The sequence below is a fragment of the Thermobia domestica genome, chromosome 6 (genome assembly GCF_964235325.1).
Source record: "Thermobia domestica chromosome 6, izTheDome1.hap1.1, whole genome shotgun sequence".
In the NCBI taxonomy this organism is placed as follows: Eukaryota; Metazoa; Arthropoda; class Insecta; order Zygentoma; family Lepismatidae; genus Thermobia; species Thermobia domestica.
This window is the reverse complement of record NC_137459.1, coordinates 23115940-23132748: the sequence shown is the minus strand read 5'-3', so window position 1 is coordinate 23132748 and position 16809 is coordinate 23115940. Positions and strand designations below refer to the sequence as shown.

The window sequence follows — 16809 nt, the reverse complement described above, 5'->3', positions numbered from 1 at the left end:
TTGTAGGCAACACGACCTGGTGGTGATGAATACGTGGTTTAAGAAAAGGAAAACCAAGCTGTACAGGTGGAAAAGTCCAGGATATAAGAAACGCTACCAAATCGATTACATTCTTGTGAAGCAACGTTTCAGGAATAGTGTACGAGACGTGAAGACGCTGCCAGGAGAGGACATTGATTCGGATCGCAATCTCCTGGTGGTGGAGGAAGTGCAAACCTGGTTAAAGTCGATCAAGAAAAATGGGAGGAGAAATCGAATATGGAACTTAGAGCGACTAAGAAATATCGACGATGATATATGGAAGAAGAGATTGAAGAAAAATTCTGTGCAATGGGAGATATGGTTGACAATACAGAGAATAGTTGGGGAAAAGTTAAATAGATTCTACTTGACAAACTCCACAATAACATGGCAGAATGGAAAGAGCACCGAGAAAACCATGGATAACTGAAACAATGCTTTAAAAGATGGAAGAACGCAGAAGGGCAAAAACACGGACATCAATGAATACAGAAGGCTGAATAATAAATTGAACAGAGAAACGGACAATGCCAAAGAAATGTACATGGAGCAGATATCTGAAGAAATAATGAAACTTCAACGGCGCTGCAGATATGATCTGATGTACCAGAAAGCACAAGAATTAAGAGGGAGAGCTAACAAAACTATACGAACGTTCAGCATCGAAGATCAACAAGGTAATGAAACCACTGACCATCAAAGAATCCTTAGAATTTGGGAGGAATACATAAAAGATCTGTATGATCAGAAGAACCGCCCCAAAGATATTGCGATCGAAGCAGAGGAAGAGGTGGGTTATGATGAAAAAGGACCCAGTATATTGAAAAGTGAAGTAGTACAAGCAATCAAAGACATGTGAAGGAGAAAGACCACTGGAGACGACGACATACCAGTAGATTTGCTCAAGGAATTAGGAGACAATGCAATGAAAGTGCTGACTTCACTTATTAACAAGATCTACCTGAGTGGAGACTGACCAAAGGATTTTATTGATGTTACAATGATTGCATTGCCCAAGAAAAAACAAGCAAAGAAGTGCAGCGATCACAGAACCATTAGCCTGATTCCCCACACTGGAAAGATCATTGCACGCATACTGAACAAGCGGCTGGAAAGCAAGATAGATAAAAGGTTAGAAGAAGATCAACTTGGATTCTGGAAAGGAAAAAGGCACCAGAGATGCTATTGGATTCACGAGAATTATATCAAAAAGAAATCTTGATGTAAAGGAAGAGTTCTGTTTGTGCTTCATCGACTGGCGAAAAACTTTCGACCGAGTCAATTGGACGAAACTTCTGTAAATACTTAAAGAAATCGGAGTCAACTGGAGAGATCGACGACTCATTCGCAACCTGTACATAGGACAACGAGTGAAGTTACGCTTGAATGAAGGAGAAACCAATAGTGTGGAGATTGGAAGAGAATTCAGACAAGGATGTAGTTTGTCGCCCCAATTATTCAACATTTACAGTTAATGTTTAATGAAGGAAACATTAATGGGAATTGGAGATTTCAAGATTGGAGGGCAGATCATTAACAAGATCAGGTATGCAGATGATACGGTTATAATAGCTAAAACCGAAGGAGGAGACTACAGGAAATGATTGACAAAACAGTTGACACTGGAAAACTGTATGGAATGGAGATTAACATCGAAAAGTAGAAAGTCATGAGAATATTCCGTGGAAACACGCCCTTACGGGTCAGAGTAGAACAAAGAAAACTTGAAGAAGTCGATAATTTCAAGTATATGGGAAGAATTTTGATGAGAGAAGCTTACTGCACCAAAGAGATCAGGTCAAGAATTGCCATAGCTAAAGAAGCATTCAACAAGAAAAGATCACTGTTAACTAGCAGGCTCAATATTGGACTTAAGTAGAAGTTGGTCAAGTGCTATATATATGGAGCATTGGACTAAATGGTTCAGAGACTTGGACATTACGGAAGTTAGAGAAGAAATATTTAGAGAGCTTCGAAATGTGGTGTTGGAGAAAGATGGAGAAGATAAAATGGACAGAGAGAGCAACAAACGAACATGCTTTAAAATGGATAGGGGAGAAGAGGACACTTCTAGCCACCATCCTTCGTAGAAAGGCCAATTGGATTAGACACATCTTGCGAAGAAATTGTATTCTTCACACCGCCATAGAAGGAAAGATGGAAGGGAAGCGAGGGATAGGAAGGAGAAGAACATAGCTGATCGATGATTTGAAAGATAGGAGAAAATATTGGGAGTTAAAAGACGAAGCTGAAGATCGACAAAAGTGGAAGAAACATTTCCAGCCCAAATCTAAAAATTAAAAAAAGAAAAAAATCTCATTAGTCCCAGGACCTGCCGAAAGGCTTAAAAAATACTTAACAATAACCTAATTTAACGTATTAAACCATAAAACGACCAAATCGGAATAGAATATCGTAAAAAAAAAAAGAAAAAAATAGGTGGAAAAGCTGATCCGTATTTAATATGCTACGTATGACAATAATCTTCGTATCGTGGGCCACATTCCGTACAGTTTTCCCAAACTTCTGCGTAAAGCAGCTAGTAACGCAATGCAAGACGCACAAGAATTCGTTAGGGGATCATCCCATACGAGTCTACGGAAAATTCTGCACACTTCAAAACAATGCGAAACACGTTAAAATTTATTATTGTTGCTATGCCGATTGATGGAACATAAGTCGCAAACTTTGCGTTGTGTCAACGCAAACCATTAAATAATATTCGCCCGATTTGGCAACACTTTGGTTTACCCAAAAGAAGCAGAAGAAAATTATTTGTAAACAATGGCGCGTGTAGTACTAAATGGAGCGAAGATGGCTTGAAATGTCAAAATATTAAGTGGATTACTTACTTAAATAGGACACTGGATATGTTTACTGTGGTAGGTGAATTACATTATGAAAACAATTCTTACATTCATTTGCAATAATTATAGCTCAGAGGTTTCCTCTGTGATTATACTTAAACATAGTGTCAGAAGAAAAATATATTGGTTTAATGCACAGCTATTTTACTTAACCACAATATTGGCAATGGGTATTGTTAAATTATATATTTTGTTTCAGAGTTGGTAGTGAGTTAGTCAAGAAAATATAACCTAACTTTCTGGTTGATATCACCGGTAGTTAAATAGATTCAAATTTCGATTTTGTTCAGTATCTCATGAAGCAGACCGGTGTGTTTTTAACTTGCAGTGCAAACGTTTGTCGTTGTAAATTGTCTTGTGTTGTATCCCTGTTGACGGATGCATACATGAGTTCATGTAATATGTAGCTTTTTCATCAGAAAATGCACTCATAAGTACCTTATAGATTATTTTTCGTTGGAGTTGTTAATCCCTGGGTTCAGGTTCACTTTAGGAAGGCTTCGCTGTTATGGATGTATATACAGCGTGTGGATATATGCCCTAAAAATGACAGGGCAAGGAACGTATACTAATCTGTGCTAGATGTCTCCTAAAAGCAAGAAGTTTATCTATTCCAATCACGCCAGGACGAAGCTGGTGGCCTGCGCGAGGATTGGTCCATGAAGAGCAAGTGAGTTAGTGACGGTAGGTATGCGCGCAGCGAGAATAATGGAAACAAACTGTTCCTTATATTACTAGGTTCCTTGTGGAACAGCTTTCTCGTTGCCGATCATGACTTAACACACTGCATTATCATATAAAATCAATCTTATCATTGCTTCATTACGAATTATTACGTGTTTAGAAGCGTACACTTTGGATTGTTTTTCACGCTATAAACTATATAAGAGGTAAGACTGTCATATATATTTTGATTTAACTTCTATATTTCTCTTTTGAAATGATATTTCTGTAAATTTCACTAATTTTTGTGTCCATAAAATAAGATAGCACTCATATTTCAATGGCAGCATTACTGCTTGTACAGTTTTAATTTGTGTAATGTTCAGTAAAGACAAAGCAAGTAACAAAAATATTAGTCTGTGGCATCGTAGTTTCTTATTACTATTGCTTATGATATTATCTAATATTTCATTAGTTCCAAAAATTTCTCTTTATTCGGAGCTCTATCTCCATCTGCGTAACAAATCTTACAAATTGTGCAGTAAAGTATCGAACGCCTTATGATCTCATTACATAATAAATCTCTTCCTCGTTTTTCTTTATTTTTATTCATTTATATTTTTGGTGCAGGTCCAGAATTGTGTTACCATAGATTTGTAAAATTTACAGAGGAAATCCCTGTTGTGACTTAAAAAAAGGAACATATTAGTAATCAAAATATATATGGGGAGAGGGAGTTTACCTGTACCTTCGTGGGAAGGTGGAAGTGCCTGCTGCGAAGTGTAATCTTGTAATCACACAATATTCCTTAGGGAAGTTATCATGAGCTCTTGTGGTATCTGGTGGCATACTAAGTCACGATAGAAGAGTTGAGCTTTTCCAAATGTACATAACAAATATGTAAGTTTCTTATTTTTTGACATTTCCGTTTACGCGTAAAACCACCGTCGCGAATCGCGTCCGTAGCGTTACGCGTCTTAGATGCAATTATTCGTTTTAGTGGTTACCTAGCGCAGGTTTGTTGATTTTTTCTGCAATATCGTTATTATGACATATCTCCGAACGCTGTATTTATATCCATAACGGTTAAGCCCTCCTAAAGTAAATGTGCACCCAGGAATGCAGCTTCTCCCATAAGGAACAATGTTCAAAGAAACTAAGAGTACATTTCCCGAACAAAGAAGTAGCTATATCATAAATTGAAGGTTGGTCCCAAATTATATTTTTGAGAGTAAATTTTGAACTGAATCTTCAGTGAAGCAGGTCACATTTCGCATATATATATGTAATTGATTTGCCAGCAATGTACTACTCTTCTAACGAATGCTGAGTTGAATTAGGCTTCAGTATTCATCTCTTTTATCTAGGAAGCAATAACCATGTTCATATTCCAAATCCACTTCAAAAGATATATACTGTGGTTAAGCCATCTTGTTAGTAGGAATAAAAGTATAGTTTATGGAAAAATTCTCAAAAAATAAGCACATTATTGAAAACCCATATTTTGAAGGGAGCTTTGAAAGAAATATACCTTCCAAAGTATTGCCCATTTGAGAGATGCGTAATGCTAGTGGAGTACGAATGTAATATTTGAAGATCTAATCGATTGTTTAGCATGAAAAAGCAAGTGACCCAGATCTATTTTTATATATTGGCCCGGGCTGCTTTCTACATATGATCAAAAGTTGTAATTGGTAGTTAAATCTGTTGATGTTAGTATTGCAGTTATATTTTGTATTCGCTCTTCTGGCTTGGATAGATAATGTTATTGGCCCTTGCACTGAGATGAGAACTGTAAATAGAAAAATAATACATGAGATACAAACTTGGACAAGACTCATGTTATACTTTTTTTTTTTTTAGGATTTATATACTATTATTGTGTCTAGTTGCGATGATGATAATCGAAAAGACAAGCTGTGATTTCCGTTTAAGAGGTTAATATGTTGCAAATTTAAGACAGAGCGTGGTACAAACAGTTTTAAGTTATTTCGAAATCTCAACTTCCTTCTTTGTTTGATATTATTTCAGAGTGACTGGTTATTTTCACGTCAGATTAATGAAGTATTACTCTGTGCTTTAATTAAGCAAGGAAGTTAAGTCTTATTCCGTGTTCTTTCTCGTAGAACTGGTAAAATTGAATTAAATATGTCATAATGAAGGAGTATCAGCAGTAGACTCGAGAAGACTCGAATTAAAGCCTTTTACTACTCTGGGAAATAAGTTGAGACATGAAGAAAATTACCTGTAAGTATTAAGGTATATCTGATTTAGGTAATTTTGTTATTCATTTAGATACGTTGCCCTGTGATACCTTATAAAAGTCCCTATTCTATTTGGGACGTTACGTTTTTTAAAAGGTATAGCTAAATTTAAGAGGATCTATACATGACTGAGCACAAACTGAATGTACGCTTTAATAAGATTATAAATTTAAAGATTTGCATATTTATGTACTTCAGAACGTCACAATCAACCTTTCTTACCGCTTTCGGCACCCTGACACTGTGCTAGTCGCCTGCTGTCTGTCCTTCCTTTCGACTGAGTTACGAAGTCCTTTCGTTTAATTAATAAGTAAGGAAGATTTTTTTTTTTTTTTTTTTTTTTTTTAATGTTTACTTCTAGTGGTGTCATTAAACTTAACTTGTACGATAATATATATTTATATGTATACAGACTGTTGTCACAAAAACATTACCAGTAGGCTTTTGTGTCTGTGTGTGCGTGTTCTTAAAAACGAAATATTCGGCTGTATTTTTGTTGAAATTTCACAAAGAAGGAGCACTACGTAAAGAGATATTTTCTTTTTTAAAATTGATAAACACACTTACTTTAATATTTATAAACAGAAATTTTTCTTCTCCTGATTTACCACATGCAATGATCATTTGCTGTGTAGCCAGACATCCAGAAAGACATCTTTATGGCTGACGTATATTCTAAAGTGAGCTAGTCTTGGTTGAATGTTTGATTAATTTTAGATTATATTTCCGCGCTGTTCTCTAGTTTGGAATTTTATCTTGGAAATAATTCCAATGACTTCCATACAGGTTTGGTATAAATCATTTTCGAGTAATGGAGGCACAGTTGCTTAGTATTAGAGCGCTCTTGTCTGGTGTGAGGAGTCCCTGGTTTGAATCCCAGCCATGCGAGTTTGTGATGAACATCACTCTATCCACGGGTTTTCTTGGTGTTCTCTTGTTTCATAATCATCTAAGAGACACAATCGTGAGATGTTGAAATAGAAATTTTATTGCATTTTTTTTCTTCTTCTCGTTTTAGGTACGACAAACCTATTTAGCTAGATGTGGACTTTTAAGTAAACTAATTAGAAGCGTCTGCAAAAACAATATTTTCGGTATCCCTTCAATTCCAGCTTCAAAACGAGCTTTAATGTTTATAATAACATCTGAGAAAAGTCCAATTTGCCTAGATTCTGTTTTGGGGAACAATAACTTGCAGCGTCTACACAAATAATATTTCGTAGCCACGCGTAGCGTAGTCACTAACTGTCATCTTCTGTGCGAGCGGACCCGGGTTCGATTTCCGGTGGACGCACTCGGTCGAAAAAAGTGTAAAAAGCTTTTTCAGGCCAGCCATCTTCAATGAGATTTTCCTCATTCACACCAGGCAAATGCCGGGATGCTCCCTAACTTATAGGTCCCATGCTGCTTCCTTCCCTTTCCATGGATAGTGTGTTCGCCGAGGGAAATCATCTCTCATACGTGGCGGGCTAACTAATATTTCAGAGTGGCATTCAACACTGCTTTAGAGGCTTTAATAAAATTTGATGAACACCTGTTTTGGAGTGCGAGAAAGCGATTTACGTAGGACTCTTCTAAGAAAAATTAGTTAAGAGCGTCTATAGAGACTGTTTTCAAAGGGTATCCCAGTTCTAACTTCAGAGCTGTTCTAATGAGTGAAATTTAATGGTTCTTTCAGGGAAAATATACAGTGTGTTTGAAAAAGAGCTTCTTAGTTTTAATGTGACCTAGAATCTGTACAAAGTGACATACACTATTCTAGTTTGTGGTGTTTGATTCATCAACTTTCCAAGTTTGGCTCCCCTGCAGTTGGCAGGTCTGCTTGACCTTGATACGGCACCAGTTTTTTTTTTTTTTTTTTTTCTTAGTTCAGTCCAGGCAGACGTGCAGTGCAGAGCAACTCAGTAACAATGTGTACTCCCCAACAGAAAGTGCAGTGTGTTATTTGGCTTGTGAAAACTGAGTGAGTTATAACAGTGCAACGTAATTTTAGTTGTCAGTATAGTGGTGAACCACCTACAGCAAAAACTGCCCGTTATTGGCTAAAGTCTTTTAAGGAAACCGGTAGTGTTTTAAAAGCAAAATCACCAAGTAGACCGAGAACTCCTGAAGATGTTGTTGAACAGATCCGTGTTTCTTGTGTTCGGAGCCCGAAGAAGTCATTGGCCAAACGTAGTCTACAATTAGGAGTTCCTAAAGGTACTGTGTATGATGTGCGTAGAAGTCTTAAGTTGCGCACCTAAAAATTGCAACTGTTACATGAAATTAAACCTATTGATAAAATCGAAAGATATGGGTGTGCTGCTGAGTTTTTACACAGAATTGATAATGATGTCATTTTTTTTTCTTCTTAAAGTTATCTTTTCTGATGATGCTACATTTCATGTCAGTGGAACAGTTAATCGTTATAACTGCAGAATTTGGGGGGCAGAGCATCCACATGAAGTTATTCAGCATCAACATGACTCTCCCAAACTTAATGTCTGCTGCGGTTTGATGGAAGATCGTGAGATTGGTCCTTTCGTTTTTGTGGAAAAAACAATAAACGGGGACGTTTACTAAGACATGTTGACAGAGTACGTCTTTCCCCAAATGGACGATATGGAGGCGGAAAAGGGGCTTGTGTTTTTCCAACAAGATGGCGCCCTACCTCATTACAGTAACCATGTTCGTGCGGCTCTTGACACTCGCTTTCCAGGAAGGTGGATGGGCAGTGCTGGCCCAATACCTTGGCCACCACGAAGCCCAGACTTAATCCCACTGGTCTTTTTATTTTGGGACCACATAAAAAATGTTGTGTACAGTGAAAAGATTAAAGGCATCAATCATTTACGGGAAAGAATCGTCGCGGCGGTTGGGACAGTTACACCTGAAATGTTGGTGAATACGTGGCGAGAAGTAGAATATTGTCTCGACGTGTGCAAGGCCACAGATGGATCCCACGTTGAAGTTTACCAACATTAAACAAAACTTAAAGGAATTCTCTTCCATGATATGTACTCATTGATATAAGTTTTCATTCAAATGAAATTTATACTTAAAACTAGGAAGTTCTTTTTCAAACACTTTGTATTTCTGCAAAAATCGTATGTAATAGACTTATCTTTGTCATTAACATATTGCAATTTAGTACCGCGATGGCTCAGTGGTAGAGCGTTCACCTCTGGTGTGTGGGGTCCTTGGTTCGATCCCAGCTTTGTGGTGGACAAATGCCATGTGCATGAGATTCCTGGGGGGTTATCACGTTTCCTCCCACTTTCTTCATTCCACAATTTCATTCATTTCTCACCATCACCGTCTCCTTTAGCCTAACCGGCATAAGCGTGGGAGGTAAAACTTATTAAAGATTTCATTTCATTTCGTATTGTAATTTCAACATATTACCTACAAAACGCTGCAGAACCTTTATTATTTTTGTTGCACCTATGACAATAGATGTAGGTAAGATTCTTCTCACCAAATACCCAACAAATTAATGCGTGTATATCTAAGCAGTGAGAAACCAAAAGCAACCCTGTTGTGTATTTCTAAACAGCTGTATTCAGCCTGCTAACAGCAAAGAGACTTAACCCTTAACAGGAAATGTAATTTTTTCTCGCTTACAGGAAATGTGTGTCTGTGGGACACGGACATGTATAAAGCAATATCTTTTTTAAAAATCATATGTGTAATGTAGATTAATGAAACTTTATATTTTGTACTGCGAGGAAAATATGATAAACAAGAATTACATACATTAATTCGGTTCTATTGGCATATAAATTCAGAAAATATTTCAATATCTAAATAAAAATAGTACATAAATTTAAAAAGTGACAAATTTTAAGTTAGTATAATTCTACACATTACTACCATGCAAATATGCTATTTGTCCACATGTAGCTACCCTGTCCAAATGTACTATTTGTCCAAAAGAGCTTGGAAACGTTTGACGGACATGGTAGCTCTAAATAGAGGTCGTCCGAAAGTGTTTTGAAAATGGTGAATACATGTCTTCATATCCTGATTTACAAATAGCACAGAACATTAGGAGAGCAATAAGGGCTTTATCTTCAGATAGATCAGTAGATCTGTAGTTTGACTTTATTCTACTTCAAATTTGTTTCGACCTTCTTCCAACTTCATGTTGAAATCTTTTCAATTATATCATCACATAAGGTAGACCAAATATCAACTTTGCTGGGATTTTTTCCCCAAATTTCTTAAATGGGTGGCTGTACCAGGCATCCCTCTTACTACGTTTTGATGAAGAACCCTTCGGTTTCTTAGTGGTTCATTTGAATTCCAAACAAAACTGTTTTTACCTCTGTATCTAAGGCTTTCATTATCACATGAAACTTGAGTAGGGCTGCTCACATTGACACTTCTGTTACTACTTGATCTCACACCTTGCACTGCATCAGATTTAGTATCGCCCTCACTATCAGTAGGTAATTCTTGACTTTCAGGAAAAAATGAGGGGTCTTAATCAGAATCTACTGAAGACAGTAACATAAATTCCTCCTCCACTTTCAGCATTTTTGGAATTTTTGCCGTAGAATAATGATCTGCTGTATTTACAGTTTCTTTCTTACATTTGTTTCTCGAAGTACTAGGTCTATATTTTGCAAATACATAAAATCTCATACAAACAAAATAGTATGTTTAAAGAGTTCTATAGCTTCTCTTTCATGGTAAATGAAAGTCAACCACATTACCTTTTGAAAGAAAAACTGTCTCTTCAGGAAATGTGTGTCCAATAAACACGCAAAAATATAGACGATAACGGAAATGCGTGCCTCTCAGACACCGTAGGTTTTCTAAAATCATCTATAAATGTTCACTCAGACATTAACGCCAACAATGAACTGCTGCAACACACGTACAACTAAATAATAGGAAGGTACTGAGAAAACCGATACATTGAGTGAATCAGTGTTGCCAATGTAATACAAAGAAAAACCATACGTGTCTGACAGACACATGTTTCCTGTTAAGGGTTAATGAACATATATCCTGTTATTTTTTTTTCCTAATAGGTTGTAACATGAATCTGATCGTCATTTGTTCTAGATTTCCTGTAGGCTTTCAAGAAGGAAAATACTCGAAAAACATGAAAACAAAGGGTATTCAATTCAGTTTGAACTATCAGATATGTTATCTTCTTCTAATATAAATCAAATAAAGAGTTTGTTTGTGTGTTTGTCTGTGTGCGGCCTGGGAACCATACGAGTGGACCGACAGTTACCAAATTTTGATCACGGATACCTTGGTCCAGGCCCCAGGCCAGGACGAAGCGTTTTTTTTTTTAAATTCGAAGCAGGGAGTCGTTTACCGGGACATGTAAAAGTGGTAGAAAATGGTCGATATTACTGTCGAATTCATAGTTTTCACAGTCGTTGAAATGGATGGTGAAACTCTGATCGCATTAACTTCCAAATTCACCCTATTCGGGTTGTGGGGCGGATACCGAGACATGTAAAAGTAATTCAAAATGACCGATATTAGTGTCAAATCCATAGTTTTCGCGGTCGCTGATATAAATGGTGATACTTCCATTAGCGATGACTTGCAAATTCAGCTGTCGTTGTATGCGAGTCGGGGGTCACCGTGGGGGGGGGGGGGGATACCGAGAAATGTAGATGTAAATCTACTTAAGTTTTGACAGTTCTTTGGTCTGAATCTTCAGATATTAGTTGACATGTCCTGAGGCTAAACTTTTTTTTTTTTTTAATCTAAATGTTTACCGAGATACCACTTGAAGGACCACCACAAAATTCTAGTGTTTCCCTCATTGCTGGTCTAGTGGCTACCACACGCGCTTTTGGTACACGGAGTACCGCGTTCAAATCGCTGTGGGACAACTTTGAAATTTGAAAGAATTAAGCTTACTTTGGTTCGTATTATACTGTATTAAGACTATAAGTTTACATAGCCTCTTGTTATAACTGCAGAGTGTGGCAACTATACATCGTGATGTCTCCAGGAACTCTAACCGAATTAATCTCATTCCCTCTTCATGTTGACAATATCACCACACGATGGGTTCCATGAGACTCATGCCGTGGCTAGTATCTTTACAAATGTCAAACAGCCTGAGTGTAATTAATTAATTTGTCGGTAAGAGCAGTGGTGTCATTCAAATATACTAACAACCGATTCTATGATTGTATAATAAGTTTGATATCATAATTATTGCTACTATTAATAATAGTACAAGGAATGTTCAAATGTAAAGATAGGAAACGTCATACACACCAAACCGGTAGAAATAGGAATATACCAGTTTGGGATAACGTAGTGCGACATGTAGGGAAGAGACTTTAGTTTCCGTCGTGGTTCTGTGCATGTGCGGGTGCCTCTCACATGACGGAGGAGAGAATCAGGCACTTGTATGTTCCGTCCAATTGATGCGGCAGTGTGTGTGAGTAAATCGTGGCGTTTGCATAAATTTGACGCTTGAGGAGCAGCGAAATGTCAGATTTCTGACTGCGGAAAGGGGTTAAACCGGCCAATATTGATCGCCGAATGGTGGACGTATACGGGGGAGACTGTGTGTCCGAGAAGTCAATGAGAAAGTGACGTGCACGTTTTTGTGATGGCAGGGAGAGTTTGAGTGATGACCCCAGACCAGACAAACACGGTCATCACGGCCGAACTCATCGACAAGGTGAAGCGTTTTACCAAATAATCATCATTTAATGGAGAGTTCTTGCACAATCACATAAAAAGCCCAGTGGTTATAAATTTCTAATGGCTGGATGTGAAAGAATGAAACAGACTTTTATAACAAAATGTCAAAAAAATCCATCGAATGGAGTGCTCTGCTTGTGTTACAGGGACCCTTGTCATAGGATCTCAGTGCGACCTGAAACTGACTTTGCAAAGATTTATACTTTAATGGTGGCCATTTTGATATCGGTGCACCACACAGAAAACTTTTCCATATAAAAATTGTTTCATTCTCCTTAATTCTTTCGACAACGTGTCAAATTAAACACCATACAATTACAATTTTCGGTTACTCCGCAGGGCCTGTATGGTAGGGTGTCTTATAGAGCAAGCAGAGCACTCCACCCGAAGCGTTTTCTTTCTTTCTTTTTTTGTACATTTACCAAGCTCAGTTTCTCCTTAACCTTTTTATCTCCAGCCTTTGTGATTTATAGCCATTACATCTTTTATCTGAATGTTTAAGAACTTAAATGGCGACCATTTCGTAAAAGGCACCACATACCAAATACGTTTTTCCCACAAAAGTTTATTATTATTATTTACATGATATTTTGAACAGGGTTGGCAAAAACCATGGTTTTTATTAAAAAAACCAAATAAACCGGTTTTTTTGGTTTAAACCAGGTTTTTTTGGTTTAAACCAGGTTTTTATGGTTTAAATAATTTGCTCTATATATTCATATCATATATGGACAGAAATAAGTTTGTTTCGCCTTGATGTTATTATGCAACCGCCGGGTTATGCTGGAAGGGGTCACATAAGCTTAAAGCGGAATAAAAACCGCTTCTCGAGTTACATCCGAGAGAAATTGTCCTCCATTTGAACTCGGAACCAGGACTAATTGGCCACAAATGCGATACGTCTGCCGACTCACTCACGAAGGAATCCTGATAAAAAAAATACGTTGTACTGATCTTTACATGCTTCTTAATATAACTGTCAAGAGTCATTTCAGAAGGAAAAAAAGATAAACAGTTGCACAAGTGAAACCATTACACAGAATTACATATGAACAATTTCAAAGTACTACGGAGTACAGAAGAACTAATTTAGTTCAAGTTAGTTAACAACGACTTTTATTGGTCCAAATTAAAGAAACACACCGACTTAATCTGCATATCAATAAGAAAAGTGACTAAAGATACGAATCATTTGAGTCCACTTTGGCTCAGACTCATTTATACATAAATAGATACCAAAGATACTTATTTCACTAAATGCTTCTCGTGGGGTCTGTATGACCCTCCCCCCCCCCCACACACATACAAAAGTACGGCATTTTCGATGTATTTTATCAATAGTAAACATTGAAACGAAACAATATTTAGAATTTTTCTTCGATTGCAATTACATAACAATAATAACTACAAAAAATCACAAAATAAACATTTATAAACTTTTTTTAAAAAAAAGTTGTTTTTGTAGTATAATCTTTTTGAGTAATGAATGGGGAATTTAGGTCTGAATATAATACGAATAATATACAGGAGTGAAACGTGATAACCCACAAATGTGTGTTCATCAAGATTTTACAAACACTTACACTTTTACGAACATTTTTTGTTTTTTGGTTTAAACCAGTTGGTTTTTTTGAAAAAACCAGCTGGTTTAAACCTTGGTTTAAACCATGGTTTAAACCACCTTGGTTTAAACCAGCCAACCCTGATTTTGAATGATGTACAAATATACCTTGCTGTTTAAGATTCGCAGGTGACCTTCCAAGGCTCCATGATAGACGGCCCTGTGGAGCAAACAGAACGCTTCGTTTGATACGTCCTCTGGCATTTCCAATTTCATTTTTTTATTATTGTATCTCCAATCCTTTGTAATTCATATACACTGGAAATTTTATCAGAAAAACCCGGTTATCATACTTCTTTTCATGTAATTTTTAACTATTTTCCAGAGAAATTAAGTAAATACGAATCACCTTTACATGTATTTAAAGAAAATGTTAAATCAATTGCTTTATCCCACTGTGATTTCTGTTAAAGTTTAACATTGTACTAACGAACTTTTTTTTTTTTTTTTTTTCAGTGAAGCATTATACCTGGATCATCGTTATTATATTAATACTACTTCTACTGGCATCCTCTCACTATTTGAACACAGCCTTTTTTGATATCAAGAGGAAATTATCACAAATAAATTTTCATGCAGCCGACACTTTTGAATGTAATAACAGTGTTCCAGCAGTTCCAAGGATACGTAAGTACTCGTTAAAAAAAAGTGTCAAAATTTGTTTGCTTTTATTATTCAAAATACATACGTAAAATCTGCTGATAGAATAAAGAATTCTCACCCTTGCGTGTAAAACAAAATAAAATGTAAGGTACTTAGCGAAATTAAACAACACATAGATCAAAAGGATACGATTAAAAAAAAAAAAAAATCTGCTGTGAGTTGATGGTACTATGCGTACAGTACAAAGTAATTTTCTCTCTTTGTCGTTGTTTTGATCAATATACATTAAGGATTGAACTGCTCAGGTGCTCAGTATGCGCTGTTGATTTTATTTTTACTCGTCAAATATTCAAGACAATCGTTCATAATCTGACCAGGATGGCGTCTTGAAGGTTTATGAAGTTAGAAACGAATTAGCACAAAAAAGCTGTCAAATAATCAAATTGTACAGTCAGCGACAAATGTTCTTTCCGTTTGATAAATTTATTTTCGGGATAACCGTGGTAGGGCTGCAACGTACAGAATAATTACATTCTTTTCTAATTTACTGAAAACTGTACTCAAATTGTCTTTCCATTCTGAAGTTATTTACGAAACTAATTTCATCAAACTGAAAGAACTTTTGTCACTGATTGTTCAATCAATTTGTTCTAGAGAAATTGTAAACAAAATCGCAACATAATATTCTGAAGCTTGTAGTGAGATTTTGATTCTATGCTTCTAGCGCCACAAGATTGAAGCCATTGAATTCGTGCTTTTTTTTAATACATAATGAATTAATTTTTCAGGTGTATCCTCTTTAAATGAGGACATTTCAGATATTATTCGTGTTTCAAAGGCTTAAGAAAGTACCTATTTTATGCTTGAATGCCGTCCATTCTAGCTTTGGAACTGTGTTGTCTTAATTTGAAATAAAGTCTAATATATAAAAAAAAAAAAAAATAATGTATCTGATGAAGGGAATAAGAGATTACCGAAACTAACACTATTATTATTTTTAATTCAGACTATTTTATATATTTCGCTATCACAGTATCATGGTTATAATACGATCTATCGTTGGCTGTAACAATCCTTAAAATTATATAGAACTCTTTGGTATAGAACAAATCGTGTAGAACACTTGTTAAACTATTTAACTAATGTTTTCGATGCTGGTGGTGAAATGCAGTGATTAACTAGCACGTGGGGGCCGCGGTGGCTCAGTGGTAGAGCGTTCACCTCTGGTGCCTGTGGTCCTTGGTTTGATCCAAGTTCTCGCCAAGTGAACTATGTGGTGGACAAACACCATGTGCGTGGGTTTTCTCGGGGTTCTCCTGTTTCCTGCCACTTTCTTCATTCTACCATTTCATTGGGGGCGGTGGCTCAGTGGTAGACCGTTCACATCCGGTGCTTGAGGTCCCTGGTTCGATCCCAGCTCGCGCCGTGTGGACAAACTTTGTGGTGGACAAACTGTGCTCGTGGGTTTTCTCGGGGTTCTCCCGTTTCATCCCCTTTCTTTATTTCACTCATTTCTCATCATCACCGTCTTCTTTAACCTAAGTGGCATAACCGTGGGGCGTAGAACTCAAAGATTTCATTTCATTTTGCACCATTTCATTCATATCTCATCATCACTGTCTCCTTTAGCCTAGCCGGCATAATTGTGGGACGTAAAACTTAAAGATTTCATTTCATTTTTATTAGCACGTGTTCCAAATACCATAATATTGGTTTGTAACATCAGTTCCTCGTGTACCAAATAACAACGCACACAATCAACTGTTTCACGTCTTTGGGAGTAGGTTATGATTCTAAAATCAGGTAATGTACTTTGTATGCACTAATGATGGTATCCATTGCAAAAGCGTTTTTTCTTTTTTCTTTCTTTAATCACCAATCATTCGGATAATCGTGGCTACGGAAATGATTTGCCGTGTACGAGTAAAATTTTAGCACCACCACCACCAATTTTGGAGATTACAGGCATTAAGTGACAGAAAAAAAACAACTTGTTGTTGTTGTCGAAACTGTTGTTGAAAGAGATTTTATTCAGAAAATACTAGACAATAGATATAATAGCGAATACTGCTTACATAATATTGGTATAAGGGTATTA

At 36.6% G+C, this 16809-nt stretch overlaps 1 protein-coding gene across 1 annotated transcript in view; it reads left to right on the top strand.

Annotated features, from left to right (window-relative positions):
- Nucleotides 1-2756: 2756 nt before the first annotated feature.
- The window catches only part of LOC145687884 (protein O-linked-mannose beta-1,2-N-acetylglucosaminyltransferase 1-like), a 177103-nt gene continuing 163050 nt past the window's right edge, over nt 2757-16809 (top strand). The window contains exons 1-3 of the mRNA XM_081761402.1: nt 2757-2903; nt 5678-5798; nt 14565-14735. Coding sequence (XP_081617528.1) covers nt 5783-5798; nt 14565-14735 — 187 coding nt within the window. The 5' untranslated portion in view covers nt 2757-2903; nt 5678-5782. The remainder of the gene's footprint in view (nt 2904-5677; nt 5799-14564; nt 14736-16809) is intronic.